Source organism: Barbus barbus (genome assembly GCF_936440315.1).
Source record: "Barbus barbus genome assembly, chromosome: 29".
NCBI lineage: Eukaryota > Metazoa > Chordata > Actinopteri > Cypriniformes > Cyprinidae > Barbus > Barbus barbus.
This window is the reverse complement of record NC_136757.1, coordinates 5,863,866-5,883,919: the sequence shown is the minus strand read 5'-3', so window position 1 is coordinate 5,883,919 and position 20,054 is coordinate 5,863,866. Positions and strand designations below refer to the sequence as shown.

Genomic DNA, 20,054 nt, shown 5'->3' with positions numbered 1-20,054 from the left:
ATGTCCTCGCTACATTTCTGGGTCTGGGAACATTTCAGTTGCATTGCTGTCTATGCAGGGTCAGAGAGCTCTCAGATTTCATCAAAAATATCTTAATTTGTGTTTCAAAGATGAACGAAGGTCTTACTGGTTTGGAATGACATGAGGGTGATCCCTTTAAAAAAAAAAAATTGTGAAAACTGTTAATACACTACCAAAAGAAAAAATAAGTGAATGCATTAAATTCATCAAAAGTTATGGTAAATACATTTAGAATATTACAAAGGATGTATATTTAAAACAAGCGCTGTTCTTTTGTACTTTCAATTTATCAACAAATCCTGAAAAAATATATCATGGTTTCCAAAACAATTAAATTATTTTCAACATTTATAATAAAAAACATTATCAATAATTGAAAACCAATTATAACTGATGATAACTGAGCAGCAAATCAGCATATGATTATGATTTCTGAAGGATCATGTGACACTAGACTGCAGTAATAATGATGCTGAAAATTCAGCTTTGATCACAGGAATAAATTACTTTTTAAAATATATTCAAATAGAAAGCAGCAATGTTAAATTGTAATAATAGTTTACAATATTCCTGTTTTTACTATATTTTTGATTAGATAGGTGCTGAAAATTACACACATTTAGGTCTTAATAATTAAAGCTTAATTATTCGAGACTTTTGACTGGTAGTGTATAGATTTGTTTTTAAGTCTGAAATATTTAGAATAATAAATGTAATAATATATAACAGATGCAGACTAGATGTGGGTTGATTGTATTTGGTTGTTGTGATGGATGTAGGGTCCTCGGCCGGCGCTGTTTGTTCCTGAGATCAGTTTTGAGCTGCTGGTGAAGAAACAGATCAAGAGACTGGAGGAGCCCAGCCTGCGCTGTGTGGAGCTCGTACACGAGGAACTTCAGAGAATCATCCAGCACTGCTCTGCCTACAGCACACAGGTGCTTCACTGACTATTAATACTGTATTTGATGCAGAACATCCACGCTTATATTATAACGTGTAGTTAGATGTTAAAGCAATAGTTCACTCAAATAATAAAACTTCTTGAAAAGGTATTCACCATCAGTCCATCCAAGATGTAGGTGATTTTGCTCACCAATGGATGCTCTGCAGTGAATGGGTGCCGTCAGAATGAGAGTTCAAACAGCTGATAAAAACATCACAAGCACTCCACTCCAGTCCATCAATTAACATCTTATGAAGCCAAAAGCTGCGTGTTTATAAGAAACACATCCATCATTAAGGCATTTTAACTTTTAAACTGTCACTTCTGCCCAAAATCTAAGGACATATTTGTTTAGAACCGTTTTGGATTGTTTGCACTTGTAAACAGTGTTTGATCTTTGCATATTTGTCACCTGATTCAGACAAAACGACTTTTTCTCTGGAGAAAGCATTATTATGGGCAGAGAGAGTTTATTTTAGTTGGAAGCAATGGTTTGAAGTAAAAAACTATTTGTTTCTCCTAAGCTTCATAAAACATTAATTGATGGACTGGAGTGGTGTGTATTATTGTGATGTTTTCATCAGCTGTTTGGACTCTCATTCTGACGGCACCCATTCACTGCAGAGCATCCATTGCTGAGCAAGTGGTGTAATGCTACATTTCTTCAAATCTCTTCTGATGAAGTAACAAACTCATCTACATCTTGCATGGACTGATGGTGAGTGCATTTTCAGCAAATGTATTTTCTGGGTGAACTATTCCTTTAATGCTGTCGATACCAGTACCATTTTTGAGTAGTGCATTTTGTGACTCATAAATGTTTTGGATGAACTAGGGAGGAAGCATTGCGACATGAATGTAAGAACGTTTTCTGCATAGTCCATCAAACTCTGTTATTTCAAACAAGCATGACAAATTCTGTTTCCCATTTCTACAAATTGAAATGTGAAGAGGAGAGTGAAAGCTTTTTAGCGGCACAACAGATTGACACACACACACACACACACACACACACACAGACACTCAGAACAGCCTGCATTAGGATTCTGCTCCTCATTCTGCTCTTATCTTCTCTGTCCTGCTGCCTTCACTGTGTACATTTGTTTTACATTAAACATTTTTTCAGTTTCCTTTATTATATACATACATTTAACGTCAGAATCATGTATGCTGGAGCGAAAGCGAAGAACAGTTTTGATGCAGAAATGTGTTCTGTGAATATTATTCTTCCACACAGGAAGTGTAAAAATGCTGTAAATAATTGACAGCTGACCTGTTGTATGTATGTGTGTGTGTGTGTGTGTGTGTGTGTGTTTATATCCGAAGGAGCTCTTGCGATTTCCCAAACTGCATGACTCGATTGTAGAGGTGGTTACCAGCTTACTCAGGAAACGCCTGCCCATTACCAATGAGATGGTAGGAGCACATGCCTGTAGCTGCAGGTCACACCAACCACTTACACTTGCCTGGAGGGCTAGTTTAGGGAGCAGTTCTCTCTATTAACAAGTTGCTTATCAGCATGCGTATTACTAAAATATTGGCTGTTTATTAGTATTAATAAAGCACATATTCTACATCCCTAATCTCTACCTCATATCTAAACTTAACAATTTACTACCTTACTATTAATAAGCAGTAATTAGGAGTTTATTGGAGCAATAATCATAGTTAATAGTTAGTTAATAGTGAGAACTGGACCTTAAAAGTAAGTGTGATCTTATGAGGTTGCTATTGGATTTGTAATTGTGTATGCCCATTCCCCTTATTTTTACATGTTTACAATCTTCATCAAATCAGAACAAAATAAATATGCATTTTTCATGCAATACATTATATTGTTTTGCTGGCTAAATTCACATTGTGAGTTAAACTGCTAAATCTGTGTGGATAAATAATTCACTCTCACACAAAATTCCTTGAAATAACTGGATTTCACCAAAAATCCACAGATCGGATATTCACCAAACAAAAACAGTGGTAAATGGTAAAATCATAATTGATTTGAATTTTTAGCGTTGTATTCTAAATTTATTAAGATAAAATAGTGTATAATGTTAATATTGGCCATGACACAATCATAGCACAGTTTTGGCTAATTCTGAAAATGTGTTCTTCTCAGGTTCATAATCTAGTTGCAATCGAGTTGGCCTATATAAACACCAAACATCCTGATTTCACAGACGCTGCCCAAGTGTCTGCATCTGTCAACAGCCAGCAGGTACTGAAACTCTCACTGTCTCTCCGTCTCTCTCGCTCTCTCTCTCCAAATCCAAACAGGATTAGTTTTTGTTTTGTCATCTCTTTCACAGGCGGAGGCTGGGGATGGAGGCAAGCGATGGAAGAATGAGAAGATGCTGTCAGAGGACATAGGCACCGTGCCGGGATTTGGGAGTCCCACTAAAGCCATCAACCTGCTGGACACGGTACTATCTCATAACTATAGAAGCCAACAGTACCTGCATATTCAGAGAAAACCGTGAAAAATTAACAACTTTTGAAAATGTTTCTGTAGGCCGTGCCAACATCCCGCAAGCTGAGCACTCGAGAGCAGAGGGACTGTGAAGTCATCCAGCGGCTCATCAAGTGCTACTTCCTGATCGTGCGCAAGAGCATCCAGGACAGGTCAGATTCATAGTGCCAAATAACTGGATGAACAGGAGTCAATTCGCATCTGATGTTTTTTTCTGCTTTGTGTAGTGTACCAAAGACAGTGATGCACTTCCTGGTAAATTTTGTGAAGGAGCATTTGCAGAGTGAGCTGGTCGGTCAGCTCTATAAACAGCCTCTGCTGAAGGAGCTGCTCATCGAGTCTCAGGAAACTGCTCAGCAGCGCACAGAGGTTGCACAGATGCTGGAGGTATGTCCGTGTGTTTGAAGTACATTTAAGCCTTATAATGCATCGGTGTCAGTTTTGACCTTGAAGAAATTAATAACATTTTTTGAATAGGAACCAAGCTGTGCAAATATTTTTATTTATTTATGAGGTTTTTTTTTTTTTAAAGAGAGAACCATTTTTAAAAAGTTACTTTTTGTGTAGCCATTTTGGCTTGCATATCACCTGATATTATGCTTTTTTTTTCTCTCTCAGAAAGTTAAAAAAAAAAAATCTTATTTCCCAAACACTTTTTTCACAATTATGAAAATTAATTATTTCACAAATGTATATATTTTGTTTTAATACTCTCTAGATTAATATTGATGTTGTTTTGTTAATTAATATGTAGATACATTTTTTTTTTACTGATTTTGAGCAGCCAAGAGTTAAAATGAATTTAGCAAAATCCATTTCTCCATGCTTTTATAAATTTCATACAATGATATATTCAAATAAAATTTCTCATAAATATTGATCAATTATTTTATTGCATCACATTTTTGCTGTAGTTGATGTATAATTTGTCATTTGAAAGATTTTCTCATTTAAAAAAAAAAAATAGGTAACCCTTTATTTTAAGGTGTCCTTGTTACGCCCGTTTCACACCGCAAGCATCAGTGGCGCGTGAGCAGAGCAGGAGCAGCGCGCGCCCATTGTGCTTTCATACTGGCAGCGTTTGTCGCACGCAGCTGAACTGCAATACAAACGAGTATCGTCATTTCTGTCATATTTTCCAGCGTTCTCCTCCGAACACTGTGTGCATGATATGACCAGCATACTCTGTGATGCGACCATGTCCCCCTCCCCTCTGTCCCACACACATAAATAACATATACTATATAGGTAGTTTGCACAATAAACTTGAGCCAAGTTTTCAAGATGTGTATATGAAAAAAAATGCTGACCCTGTCAGGAATAATTATGTCTGACCCTTCTCACATTTTGTACGAAGAATATTCAGTTTTGCCATCTAACAGAAGGCTTAGTTGCATATGCTAGACTGAATTGGCTATGTTACGTAAATCTTTTGTGTATCAGTCTGTAAAATTAATAAATTAGAATTGGGGGTTCTGGGCTCTGGAAAATAGAAAGGACTCGCTATTCTAATGCACTGTAGTCGTGTGTTTATGTATATAGGCTTCTGTTGTTTTTTGTATTAAGGTGCATGCTGTGAGATCCAAGACAAATTTTGGAAAGAATTCCAACAATGTGTAATTGGATTGAATAATTGAATTAAAAAAGTAATATTAAAGCTAACAAATGACTCTAGATTTATTAATTTAACAGATCTTTGAAGTTTAGGCAAAAACTCGTGGAAGTGGGGTGTTTTCGTGCATTTAATTTTTTTCACATATGCATGGTGTGAAACACATCACTTACATGATTTTATAGTGAAATTAGTTATTTTTTAATGTTAATCGGTTTCATTTTGATCAAGAACAATGCACTGTGACTTTAATTCAGCACAAGCGGCGCAGCAAAAGTAGACTCAGCGCTGAAACGATCGCGGCACTGCTGCTCACGCGACGCTCCTGCTCCCGGTGTGAATGCACGCATTTGTTAACATGCACACCGGAAATACGCACTGCTCACGCGCCGCTCACGCTTGCGGTGTAAAACGGGCGTTACACATGGTACATGTACTTACTATAATTATAACAATAAATGATGCATAATTACCTGTAAGTAACCTTAAACCAAACCCTAATCGTAACCCTAACTATATAGTAAGTACATGTAGTTAATCAATGTTACTCAGTACTATGTGTAATTACACTGTAACAAGGACACCTTAAAATAAAATGTAACCAAAAATTAATAATTACTTTTAGCAGACAAGTCTTAATAAAAACTTTTGTGTAAAAAACTGTATATGAAACTGCTGGCAGGTTAACACAAAAAAACAACTTAGTAAAGATAGTAGCATAATTTTAGTTTCTATATTCCCCAACACTACTAGTTACTAGGTACTTAGTAGGATCCACAACCAAAAGGTTATTTATGCAGTTTGCTTTGTTTTACTAATGCTGCTCTTTCTGCTTTCTCCTTTAGGCGCTCAAGAAAGCCAGTAACATTATCTCAGAGATCCGGGAGACTCATCTTTGGTAGCCAAACGTTCTCATGAACATTCTGTCCAGGAAAGTGTTTACATGTGTGTGCGTGCTGAATGTGTGTGTGTGTACGATATAGGTCAAATACACATCATCTGAAGAAATTCAATGCCTCTGCCAGCATGAACATTCAACAAAATGTGTACAGTTTTCCAAATAGCCCTTATTTCTACTGTATATGCACTGATTCCATAGCTGTGTGTTTGACGGAGGTCAAAAGTGTGAGTGTGTTTGTACTCAGTAGCTCAGATATAGTGAACATATCAAGTCTGTGTCATTATGATAAATACTCTTTCATTCAATGTTATAAGAATTAAGTAATGTCTCAAATGCTACTAAGAGCATCCCAAGAACAAGTAAGTTCTCATACGCTCACATGATTGAAAACAGGAATCACACAACAATGAACTTCGTTATTTTTTCATCATTTACTCAACATGTCACTCCAAACCGTGTGATATTCTAGAATACAAGAGATGAAAAAATTTCACGCAGTTTTTTTCCATTCAGTGAAAACATTAAAGGCTTTCAAGCTCTGAAATGGACTAAAAGCAACATAAATGTACCATAAATCATCATAAAAGTAGTTAATGCGAGTCATTCATTGGTCTTATGTGAGGAACAGACTGAAATATAAATCATTATTCACTGAATATAGATGTGGAATGACATGACGATGAGTAATTGACAGATTTGAGTGAACTATTCCTTTAATACGCTGTAAATATCATGTAATAAACGTGGTGTCCAGATTTACAGTAAATATAAGAAACTAAAAACCGCCCCTTTATTAGATTGTCGAATTTGTTCATGTTGGCACAGTTGTATGTTACATATAAGCTTAAGTTATCACAGCCAATATGGGTGAAAAACAAAAGCAGTGCTAATATATTTGATAATGTGAATGAGATAGACAGACAAAGGAAACTCAAATGTTACATTTAGAATAATTAATGATGTAACGCATGACTGATGTCTAGACGTGGTGCAAATAAATGGTAGTGCAGTGTGAAGAGCCACAGAACAAAGAGCCATAGTGTTTGGTTGTGCTCTGAAACACTTCAAACCGTGCTTGGATGTGCCGGAGACTTGATTGCTATGTAATATTTATGCTTGTATGAATATTTATTGTGAGAGTGAGTACGCCTGTGTCAAAGAAGGTAAAATGAGGAAGAACAAAGATATGAAAACATTGGCTGTTTGAAGCATTGAACGCCAAGAATGAATAGTGTTTAGTGTCAAATACAAACAGTGCAAAATTAACACACTGCACAAATATGGCCAGTGGGGCTGTAGAGGATTTGGTAGTTATTTTATTGCCTGCTAAAACCAATATTAATGTGTGTGGGTGTTTATGTTGGGGACAATGTTGCATATTTTTTTATTTATTTCTTGTGATGGGACAAATTATGCTTCAAACATTATGCTTCTCTACCAACCAATCAATCATAAAAATAGACATGCCAGGAAGACTAGAGAACGGGGATTAATAATCAACATAAATATATTTATATACATTGTCAAATAAGTAATAAGCATGCATTTCTTGTTTACCTCAAACTTAAAACTGTTACATTGTGTCCTGCCTCATTTATTTATTTTTTATATTTCAGTGGATATGTGTGACGCAGTGAGGATGTACTGTAGAGGTGTTGTAAATTACAAGAGGTTTGAGCAGTTTACTTATTAGGCTGCTTGAGTGAAGTAGGATCCGTAGAACCGCTTCAGAGGTTGATGGGGTTTAATGAGCCCCGTTGCAATCTCAGCACTAATTACATGATGTATGTTTCCTGAAGCTGAAACCTGCACTGCAATTTGATAGTTTCTAGCATTTTTCTGAATCTCATGGAACCTGTCAGTAACATATTCAGGTCATATTTCTCACTAAAATGAAAAGAAAGTAGGAAAATCAAATTTTGCATCTAGAAAGCCTATTTCCAAAATCATTATGATTTTGCACTGTAACAATTTTCTTCACAATTAAGCACATTAATTCCCCAAATCATTTTAACTTAAGAAAAAATCTTATTCTCATAATCAGGGGCACATTACGCACGGGCTTCTAGGGGCTGAAGCCCAGGGGCCTACACTGAAAGAAAATTATATTTTTCAAATAATTATTTGAATGGGAGTTTGCAGCAGTGAGAACACCATTCTATAGACCTTATGTACGCCTGCCCCTTTTCAGTGCTGCGCTTGTTGTCTTCTGTATTCTGCTTGTATTTCCACTGCGGGAACGTAAAATCGTACAAATTTATGAATGAACTCATCGTTTAAAAAAAAAAAAAAACTCAACTCACAGACTCATACATTTTCAAGACTCGCAATGGCATTTTCGGCGATGCCCTGCTGTGTGAAAGGAACCGGACAACTAGTTTTCTGTCATAGCGAGTTCAGTAACTTACAAATGCGTGGATATAGGCTAATATGTGTCAGCTGAAGGGTTTATATTCAGTAACTGTGATCCATCAGAAATGCTGCAACGTCTTAGTTTTAATTACAGGAGGTTTTAAATCTGGGGACGGAAAAATAGGAATCGTATTATTGCTTAAATCTGATACTTTAAACCGCTATGATTTAATTAAACGCAAGCATGGCATGTTTAAAAATAAAATGCAGTTAGAATTACAAAATAGGCCACATTTATGCCAACTTGCCAAGTGATAGTTTCTATTTACTGATGCTGAGTAAAGAATATTTTGTGCAATGGTGTTTAAATCATACCTTTTCATAGTACCTCCATATAATGCCTGTAATAAGGTAGTGTTTAGTTTATGTAAAGGCTGCAAAGCTGTAGCCCAGGGGCCTCTGGTTATCTTAAGGTGCCCCTGATCATAATACAAGGAAAAAAAATCTAATTCTCATTACAATAATATCAGAAAAAAATATTATCATTACCATAATGCAGGAAAGAATACTACTAACATTACTATAATGCAAGAAAGAAAATCTTTTTCTCAAAAATATTGCTCTCATTACTGCAATACAAAACAAACAACAACAAAAAAATCACATTAATGTAAAATAAAATCTTATTCTCATTACCATAATGCAAGAAAAAAAGAAATTGTATTCTCATTACCATAACAAGAATTCGTACTCTCATTACCGCAATACCACAATTAAAAAAATAACACATTCACATTAATGTAAGAAAAAATCTTGTTCTCGTTACCATAACGCAAGACAAAAAAAAAACTTGATTCTCATTACCATAGCAAAAATTCGTACTCTCATTACCGCAATACCACAATTAAAAAAAAAAACATATTCACATTAATGTAAGAAAAAATCTTATTCTCGTTACCATAACGCAAGACAAAAAAAAACTTGATTCTCATTACCATAGCAAAAATTCGTACTCTCATTACCGCAATACCACAATTAAAAAAAAAACATATTCACATTAATGTAAGAAAAAATCTTATTCTCGTTACCATAACGCAAGACAAAAAAAAACTTGATTCTCATTACCATAACAAAAATTCGTACTCTCATTACCGCAATACCACAATTAAAAAAAAAAAAACATTCACATTAATGTAAGAAAAAATCTTATTCTCGTTACCATAACGCAAGACAAAAAAAAAACTTGATTCTCATTACCATAACAAAAATTTCTTACTGCAATACAAAAAAAGGATTCACATTAATGTAAGAAGAAATCTTTCTTATTGCCATATTGCAAAGAAAAAAAGTACTCTCATTACCTTTATTTTGGTTGTTTTATTCAAAATTTTAAACATTTTCATTATTACATGATTGATAAATGGATTGATATGATGCACTCCTATTACTGTGATACAGTACATTTTTTGCTACATTAACAAAATGCTGTTTTAATAAAATTACCATAAATTTAAACCACCCTACGTTGAATTCGTATCAGTGTTTTACAATTAAAATTTCACATTACAGAAATGGCAGTTTTGGGGAAAATGTGCTTAATTGTCATGATTTAGTCCAAAATATGCTTAATTTGTTTTAACTAAAATGTAATTTCTAATTTCTTTATGGATTTGGTGGTGAAATATGGCCAGGATAAGTTATAAAACACTGTCAATCTCTGTCCAGTCCAAAGTTACGTCTCCAGTACCTGTGTGTTTAGCATTCTTTCATAGTCTACAAGTGTGCTCAAAGAAAAAGTATATTTTAACTGTATAACTCATTTAGTCTTCCCGTTGAGCATGTGCCTGCATTCATATGTGTGTGCGGAAGAGAGTAATTGTACGTGTGAGAGTTCGCTGTGAATCATTTTAAATAACTTGCCATTTTTTTGACAAATGCCTTTAAGCACCTGCCTGCCATTTTATTTTTGTGATACATGTTGATGTGCCGTTCACTGTTCAGAACATCATTAAAATTAAATTCAAAGCTCTCCTTTCCCCTTATTGAAAGCAGCAATAGAACAGATTTTTCAATATTGTGCGGATCTCACATTATTCCTGTTATAGTCACATAATGCACTTATCTGTGCCGAAATGAAAAAAGTAACAAGTAATTTCTACAAAGTCACAAATTTTATCAGCTTGGTCTGATTTGTTTTTTTGTTTTTGTTTTTGAGTGCCTACAGGCAATAAAGCCAAATGCAGAAAGGAAAAAGCATTTTGTGTAGTAAAAACTAGACATGGTCTTTTAGATTAGTGAAGCAAGAAAACAGTAACATATTTTCCCTTATGCATGTTCTGTTTTGGGTGTGAGAGAACCAGAGATTTTTTTTACTTCTTATATATGAATTTTACTCTGAAATTAGATTAAAGTTAGATGGCTTGTGAATGCCGTTTTTAAGTTACAATCCTAACAATACAATCCTGTATTTTTAAAAAATATATAAAAATAAAAGTTCTGTCTACTGGGTTTAACTTTAGGTCACATGAACATATATATATTTTTTTTTTTTAAATGAAGGAAAATAGGTTAATTTTGGATGCGTTTTTAAATACAGCACTCTGGGACCTCAAACATAAAGACGCTAAAGTTTGAATTAACCCTTCAATGTATTAATGTTTTTCCAATAATTATTGTTGTAAATTCAGGTTAGAACCTATATCTAACACAGATTGATCTCTAAACGGCCCCAATAGTATAAAACTTTCCTGAGATTTTAATAAAAATCACAAAGCATATTTTTCGATCTGTTGGATGGGTGCATCTGCTTCACCATTAACATATTCAGCATCTGGCTAATATTGAGGATCTGAAACTTTCAATAGTTAATGTCAAAATGTTTTTGTTTTCATCATCTTCGAAATCAGCATTTTGTTCGCTGACAGCTTCGCCATCAGATCCACCGTTAAATGATGCTAGTATTTGATTACAAACCTCCCTGAGTAAATCACTGATGCATGTCAAGTTTTGCTAATGATACTTAAATATTCTTGTTTTATGCCTGCCATTGTTTATCTCGCAGTTGCGAGTTATAACCAGAATTGCATTATATAATGTCGCAATTGCGAGTTATTGCCCCGGGATAGGTTTGGAGAGGGACCACATACCCACAGCCTGTGTAGCCAGACCTAAGATCAAGGCCACAGAGCTCCCTGATCCGCCAGGGTCACCCAAGCTCCCTGATCCGCCAGGGCCATCCAAGCCCCCTGATTCTCCATGGTCATCCAAGCTCTCTGATCCGCCAGGGCCAGCCAAGCTCTCAGATTCTCCATGGTCATCCAAGCTCCCTGATCCGCCAGGGCCATCCGAGCTCCCTGATTCTCCATGGTCATCCAAGCTCTCTGATCCGCCAGGGACATCCAAGCTCTCAGATTCACCACGGCCCTCCAAGCTCTCAGATTCACCACGGTCATCCAAGCTCCCTGGCCCACCATGGCCATCCGGACTCCCTGATCCACCATGGCCATCCGGACTCCCTGATCCACCAAGGCCATCCGGGACTCCAGTCCCGCCAAGACCTCCCGAGTCTCCTGATCCGCCATGGCCATCCGGGTCTCCAGTCCCGCCAAGACCTCCCGAGTCTCTTAATCCGCCATGGTCTCCCAAGTCTCCAGTCCCTCCATGGCCTCCCGAATCTCCTGATCCGCCATGGCCATCCGGGTCTCCAGTCCCGCCAAGACCTCCCGAGTCTCTTGATCCACCATGGTCTCTCGAGTCTCCAGTCCTGCCATGGCCATCCACGTTCCTTGTCTCACCATGGCCTCCCAAGTATCCAGTCCCACCAGGACTTCCCGAACCTCCTGTCCCACCATGGCCTCCAGAACCTCCTGTCCCGCCGTGGCGTCCCGAATCGCCAGTCTTGCCAAGGCCTCCCGTGTCCCCGGATCCACCATGGTCTCCCGAGTCCCCTGATCCGCCATGGTCTCCCGAAGTCTCTGGTTCCGTCCTGGATGCCTCCCCAGTGTCCTTCTCCTCCATCGACATCCAGGGCGCCCACCCCCCTCCCCGGTATTTTGTTACGGCGCGGGACGCGCCTTCCGGGAGGGGGAGGTAATGTCACAGAATGGTCCGTCTCCACCGTCATCACGATCACTTTCACCTGCACCTTGTAATTGATCATACGCACCTGCACCTCATCATCGTCATCAAGAACAACATAAAGGCACTCACCACAGTCACTGCGGTTGTCCGATCTCGTTTATCGAACGTGGACCAACGTGGACTCTCCTGGTACGATCCTCTCATGTTGAGTATTGTCTCTGAAATCCTTACCTGTTTGTACTCACCTGCTGTTCTCCTCCTCATTGTCTCCCTAGTCTCCAGATCGTCCAACGCTGTGATTGTTTCTGCCAAAGATCTTGTTATCTCCAGTCTCCGCTCCTGTGAAGAACAAAATCAAGATCAGTGTCACTTCTTCAGACCCGCCGAACTCACAAGACAAAGACTCACCTCTCGTCACCTACTCCACTGATATCTTTCACGATTCCTGTAAATAAACTCACTGTGTTTTCACCTACCTCTGCGTCCAGAGTTATATATATAACAGTTATAAAGTCAGAATTGGTTTATATAATGTCACAATTGCGAGTTATAAAGTCAGAATTGGTTTATATAATGTCACAGTTGCGTGTTATAAAGTCAGAATTGGTTTATATAATGTCACAATTGCGAGTTATAAAGTCAGAATTGGTTTATATAATGTCACAGTTGCGTGTTATAAAGTCAGAATAGCGTGATATGTCACAATTGCGAGTTATAAAGTCAGAATTGGTTTATATAATGTCACAGTTGCGTGTTATAAAGTCAGAATTGCATGATATAAATTACGTTTCTAAGAATTTATTTCCTCTGAATTGGATTTTATTACTCACAATAGCAAGTTTATATCTCACAATTCAGCCTTTTTTTCTCAGAATTGTGAGAATTTAACTTAATATTGCGAGTTATAAAATCCAATTCTGAGGAAATTCTTAGAAATTTAATTTAAAAAAAAAAATCGCAATTACAGAAAAGGTCTTCCACAGGCATTCTTTTACATTTGTTTTTTCTCCCCTTGTAATATTGTTGATAATGAATATAGTGTGGAAAGGTGTCAAGGTGGAGGTCTAAATTCAAGAAATAAATGAGGGGGACGGTAGTGACTAAAGACCCTATTCAGGCGTTCAAGGGTTTACATATCTGGCACTGCTTGCCTTTCAGAGGGAACATATCATCAAACTGAACATGCAAATGAGATGATATTCATTCACCACTTCAGTATCAGTATCAGGTTAACCTGGAGAAATTTTCTTATAAAACTCATTTATGGGTGTCAATCCATGTAAATATAATGCACCAACACGTCTGGAAAGACAGCAGCAATTAATCACATCTGAATTACACACTATCGCTTTCCACGCTGTTACGCAGAAGTAATTGCAACAAAGCAAATATGCGGGAAAGCTGTCATGAATTATGATAAGATGACTGAGGGAGGGTGGTGTATTTTCTCATAACGTACATGCATGACTGATCTGGGGTAGCTGCTGATGTTTTATCCTGCTAAAACTTGCAACAATTCAGACGCATTTCTTATACTGTACAAATCCAAAATTTGATTTATTGCGATGTGGCAGACTTTAGTTAAAGAATTTGTGACTTTAAGTTTCTGCTCCATTAAAAAGTACTGTGTCTTTATTTGAAGACTACAATGAATATGAAACATCACTTTCAAGGTCACTTTTATGGAAACAAGATTTGGCTCATTCAGATTCTCAGAACTTTTTGCCTGTATACTCTTTTAGAATAATACATTCAGTGACAGAATGAGAAAAAAAAAATCGTGGCTTCTTAGAGAAAAAATGTCTTTGTTGAAAAAGTTTCTTTTAAAATGATTAATAATTGTTAACCAAGAAATTAGAAACTTGTTAAGTTTAATGACAGTTTTTCATCAAATTGTTCCTTTTTGTACTCTATCAACTTGTTTTGGATCGACTCTAATTCTATAATAGTAAATAATTTCTGTGCTAGCAAAAAATCTTTTTGGTGACTCTTTAAAGGTGTAGACCCTTTTCATATAAAGTTTATAATAATTTATTTCTATTACATGCCAAATTTTATATTCATACATTTATATGTTTTTTATTTTCAAGAAAGATATTGATATATGAATTCTTTAATGAGCTCTAAAAGAGACTTGTCTTCCAAATATCTGGCAAAAATAGCTTGCTAAGACTTTTAAAATAAACCTAAATTTTATTTCTGATTTGCTAATTTATATTAATTTCTGTTATGACTTGTGTAAATTTTTTTTTTTGTGTAAAGTTTTTTTGTTTGTTTTTTATGTGCAGACAAATGTGAGTGACAATTAAAATGGTAAATTTCTATTGCATAACACCTTTAATATAATATAAGTTAATTTAAGAATTTAATGTATTTTAACCCACTTAGAATATTTTGTTTGTTAATTCTTGTATTTTTTATTATTATAATTTTTTTATTTTGTTTTTTGCAAAATATTAAATATAGCATTTAAACGTTCAGACTGGAGCAATCGCAATTCTTTCACCACACTATGGAAGTCAAAGGGGACCATCAACTATTTGCTTACCAACATTCTTCTTAATATGTTCTTTTCAACAGAGGAAAGAAACTCAGGTTTGGAACAACTTGAGGGTGAGCAAATGATGACGGAATTTTCCTTTTTGGCTGAACTATCGCTTTAATGCATTTTGAGCCATTTCAGAAAAACAGAAATACTTGACAAAACTGAAGCTGGTTGCAACTTCCATTTCATGCCAACTTTAAAGCTACAGCAGAAAAATAGGCTGTTTAATTCCACAATCCAGAGAGACATGTAAAACTAAATACCAAATTCTTTGATGAAATGCTATACCTATGAGGAAAAAAGATAATGCGCTGCTAAAGTGTATGTCCATTAAAAAACAACCTAACACCTGCATTATCCCTTTTTAAACAATGTGAAATTTCATTTATATTGGAGTGCATAATTTGTTTCTCTCATTTGCCTTGCTGTAGTCTAATAGCATAGTCAAGGTCATAAGTTCAATTCCCAGGAAACAAACAGGCTCTATAAATTATTCCTCCATACAAGCGTCTGGCAAAATTACCCTAATAAATGAGACAATCCTTGTATTGCACTACAGACACAAACAAAAATGCTTCGCGATATACAAATGACTTTGAGAATGAAGGTAGTCCACGAGTCCAAAGCTAATAAATGCAGTAATAGCTCAGTTTGCCTCAGGACACTGGAGTTACTTCTTTCGATTTGTGGAATTCAGCATGCTTTGTGTTTCAAAAACTATTGTCATTATTCTGCTTCCATAGATAATGTGTATTATACTGAATTCACATATTTCTGCAGTCATGAAAATTGTTATATATCTTAGCCCAGCTATTTTAAACAGTCTGATCACATTCTAGGGTTACTATTATGCATAAAAAACCCTTATACAGCATTCATAGGAATACTGAGAAAAAATACAACCATCAACGTTTTTCAAAATTGTTAATTTTTTGTAAAATCTATCATGAAATTGTTATATTAGTGCTATCAATATTGTAACTTATTTGTAACATTTGAACTTTCAATTTAGTGCAATATTTATTGCAACATTTTAGTGCAGCTTTCACTTACAACTGCAGTTGCATTTATATGTATACCAAGTTCACTGTTATGAACATCTTATGTCAAGATGTTTACTCATTCTATGACCACACTCAACAAAACTGAATATATGTGAATTCATATATTAATACTAGACATCTTAAAGATAATGTGTACCAAAAAAATGGTCATATCTTTATGTTGACACACTTTACTAGCCTTTTGTTTTGGAGCTTTGATGCAGTCATCATCTTCTCAAGGTGCAAACAGGAAATAAACTGATCTGGTCATGTGACAATTTGCACTAATCATGTGAGACTGCACATATTTAATTGAGACCCTTTAATTTTTTCCATATTAGCAGGAAGCACTCTAAATCATCGGTTAATAAGGTTGTTAGAGCTTTATAAATTAATATTTTTTTTACGGTCACTATTGTGGGATTAAATGGGTTAAGTGATTAGATGAAAGCAAGTGTGAGTCACTAAATCCTTCATCCACAGATTTGTTTGAAAAATTATTAATTCAGGAATTAATTCATAATTTAATTAATTGCATGTGAATTGTAATTAAATAAAAAAACATTTTTTTTATTTGTATTAAATGCAATTATGTGAACTTTAGAGTGCTTTTGACCCTCTTAAGTAGGACTCAAGTACATCTCTAAATGTACATCTCTTTAAGTGTAACTGCTAAATGTACTGATAAACATTTATTGTAAGCTAAAATATACTTTAATGTCATTTCTATTGAAGCTTGCATGTATGTATTTAAATACAATTGTAATAAGACATTTAATGTAATTTAATTGTAAGCAGGTATTTTAGTGCTTTAGTATGTATGTCAACACATCAAAATAAGTGTACTTCTTTAAAGCCTTACAAAAATTATTAAAACAATTATTTAAAATATAAGTGTCACACTGCTCGAGGAGTAGAGGAGCACAATCAAAACCTTCCTTTTATTGACGCAATCACTGGAGTGGGAGACGGAGACACAGGGCTTAAGAACACTGGGAAATCAAACGAGGAAGAACAGAAACAGGTGAGGAGTAATTAAACACAGATGGAGACTAAGTAACTAATAATGACACCAAACGAGGACAGGAACAGGAAGACCAAATAAGAGCATGAGAAAACAAGAGGGAGGAAAAACACAGGGACACAAGTCTGACAGTAGTTTTGACATTTTTACAAAGTACAGTTTTCAAAAGTGTATTAAGAAGCATAGTGATGAAAGTGAACTATGCTAAAGTGAGGGAATAGGGAATTTTAAATATACTTGTATAAATTGTTGTATTGAGCACACTACGAAACTCACATCACACAACATTCTGTTTCCTGTAATATTGTTAATTTGCATTGTTGTTCATTAAATATAGCATTTATATAACATATAGGATCAACAGAGCAGACAGTGTCGGCACAGATAGTCAGAAGCTCTGCTGTATAAGAAGATAACAGCTCACTCTAATGCTGATATTCACACCAGAATAACATGCAATTATGGATAATTATTATTTTGGCTGCTTGTCCCTAATATTGGATAAACTGAGAGAAGTTTGTCCCACGGAACGCCATTCAGTTCTAAAAGTGGTGTGGTCCAGTGAGATCCAGACATAATCAATTCAAATAAATTACAGGACCAAATACATACAGTAAAGCCATGATTTCTTTGGCGTATGATGGATGGATGGATGGATGGATGGCATATGTATGTACAGTCATGGCCAAAAATATCGGCACCTTTGGTAAATATGATCAAAGAAGGCTGTGAAAATTAATCTGCATTATTAATCCTTTTGATTTTTTATTTTAAAAATCACAAAAATCTCATCTTTCATTGGATAATAAGAATTAAAAAAAGGGGGAAATATAATTATGAAATAAATGTTTTTCTCAAATACACATTGGACACAATTACTGGTACCCCTAGAAATTCTTACGGGTAAAATATCTCTGAAGTACATTCCCATTCATATTCACAATTTTGAGCACTCCAGGGTGATTATGAACATGAAATTATCCAGCCATGGCTTCCTGTTTCACAGAAATATAAATAGGAGGGAAAACAAAGCCCAAATTCCCTTAATCATCCATCACAATGAGAAAAACCAAAGAATATATGTCTGATGTGCAGCAAAAGATAATTGAGCTTCACAAATTAGTGAAGTGGCTTTAAGAAATGAGCTAGAGCGGTGAAAATTCCCATTTCCATCAGAGCAATAATTAAGAATTTCCAATCAACAGAAAATGTTACGAAACTGCCTGGAAGAGGACGTGTGTCTATATCGTCCTAATGCACAGTGAGAAGGAGAGTTTGAGTGGCTAAATACTCTCCAAGGACAGCTTGATAATTACAGAAAATAGTTGTCTCGGGGTCAGAAAACCTTAAAAAGAAAAAAAAAATTGTCAAACAGCACCTACATCACCACATGTTGTTTGGGAGGGTTTCAAGAAAAATTCTCCTAGCTCATCCAAAAACAAACTCCAGAATATTCAGTTATCAGACACGACTGGAACTTCAAATGGGACTGGCTTCTATGATCAGATGAAACTAAAAAATGAGCTTTTTAGCAGCAAACACTCAAGATGGGTTTGGTGAACACAGGGATAAAAAGTACCCCATGTGTACAATGAAATATACTGCTGTGTTTTTGATGTTGTGGGCCTATATTTCTGTTGGAGGTCTTGGACATCTTGTTCAGACACATGGCATCATGGATTCTATCAAATACCAACAGATAAAAAAAATCAATAAGTGACTGACTCTGTTATATATCTTATAATGGGCCATGTTTGGATCTTCCAACCGGACAATAATCCAAACACAAACCTCAAAAACAACACAAAAATGGGTCACTGAGCACAAAACCAAGCTTCTGCTGGCCATTCCAGTCCTCTGACCTGAACCCTGTAGAAAATGAGTGAGATGAACTGAAGAGAAGCACCAACATGGAGCTGTGAATCTGAAGGATCTGGAGTGATTCTGGATGAAGGAATGCTCTCTGATCTCTTGTCAGGTGTTCTCTAACCTCATCAAGATTCAAGATTCAAGAGTTTTATTTGTCACATACACAATTATACAGAGTATAACCAGCAGTGAAATGTAGGTCAGGTCCGCTCCAAGGACAGTGCAATTATAAAGTATACAAATATTAAGAGAAGAAAAGTAGAAAAAATAAAATAAAATAAAAGAATAAAATAAAATAAAAGATAAGATAAAATGAGTTTAGGAGCCTGATGGCCTGGGGGAAGAAGCTCCTCCTAAGTCTCTCAGTTTTTACCATCAGGCTACGGAAGCGCTTACCAGATGGAAGCAAAGTGAATAGACGGTTACCAGGGTGATTAGAGTCCTTGAAGATTTTAACAGCTCTATTTTTGCAGCGTTTGAGGTAGATGTCCTGCAGAGAGGGGAGAGCAGACCCTGAGATGCGCTCAGCTAAGCGCACAACTCTCTGTAGTGCTTTGCAGTGGCATTATAGGAGTTATCAGGCATTAAAGGAGAAAATGTTGAGCTGTTAAACTGGCAAATGGAGGTTTCAAAAAGTTTTTATTGAATAAAAGGGTGCCGTTAATTGTGGCGAATGTGTATTAGAGAAAAACAATAATTTCATAATGATATTTCCCCCCATTTTACATTCTTATTATCCAATGAAAGGTTAGATTTTTGTGATTAATTTTTTTTAAATAAAAGATCAAAAGGATTAATAATGCAGATTAATTTTCACCGCCTTTTTTGATCATATTTACCAAGGGTGCCAATATTTTTGGCCATGCTTGTATGTATGGATGGTTGAATAGATTAATGGGGGGGGGGGGGGGGGGGGGGTGGATGGATGCATCGACTGATAGATGGAAGGAGGGATTATACAGTGCCCTCCATAAATATTGGAACAGTAAAGACAAAATTGCTCTGTTGGCTGTGGAGTCAAGACATTTGCAAATATGTTTAAAAGATGAATATGAGACAAAACTACAGAATGTCACATTTTATTATTAGCCGTTTCAACACATACATGTTTTGCCAAATAAAAAGAATAGTACTTTTAGAGTTCATCCCACTCATTGATGTGAGCATAAGTATTGGGACAGTTGAACATAAGGC

The 20,054-nt window shown here is 35.8% G+C and overlaps 2 protein-coding genes across 3 annotated transcripts in view; both read left to right on the top strand.

Moving 5' to 3' along the window:
* LOC306849170 (dynamin-1-like protein) overlaps positions 1 to 10,322 on the top strand; it is a 38,716-nt gene extending 28,394 nt beyond the window's left edge. For both annotated transcript variants that reach the window (XM_079384026.1, XM_079384027.1), the window contains 7 exons: positions 801 to 956; positions 2,291 to 2,380; positions 3,084 to 3,182; positions 3,274 to 3,387; positions 3,477 to 3,586; positions 3,662 to 3,821; positions 5,892 to 10,322. In XM_079384026.1, coding sequence (XP_079240152.1) covers positions 801 to 956; positions 2,291 to 2,380; positions 3,084 to 3,182; positions 3,274 to 3,387; positions 3,477 to 3,586; positions 3,662 to 3,821; positions 5,892 to 5,948 — 786 coding nt within the window. In that variant the 3' untranslated portion in view covers positions 5,949 to 10,322. The remainder of the gene's footprint in view (positions 1 to 800; positions 957 to 2,290; positions 2,381 to 3,083; positions 3,183 to 3,273; positions 3,388 to 3,476; positions 3,587 to 3,661; positions 3,822 to 5,891) is intronic.
* LOC306849172 (uncharacterized protein) overlaps positions 1 to 19,731 on the top strand; it is a 419,330-nt gene extending 399,599 nt beyond the window's left edge. Inside the window, exon 3 of the mRNA XM_079384029.1 lies at positions 19,666 to 19,731. The gene's annotated coding sequence lies outside the window, so the exon portion shown is untranslated. The remainder of the gene's footprint in view (positions 1 to 19,665) is intronic.
* The last annotated feature ends 323 nt before the right edge of the window (positions 19,732 to 20,054 follow it).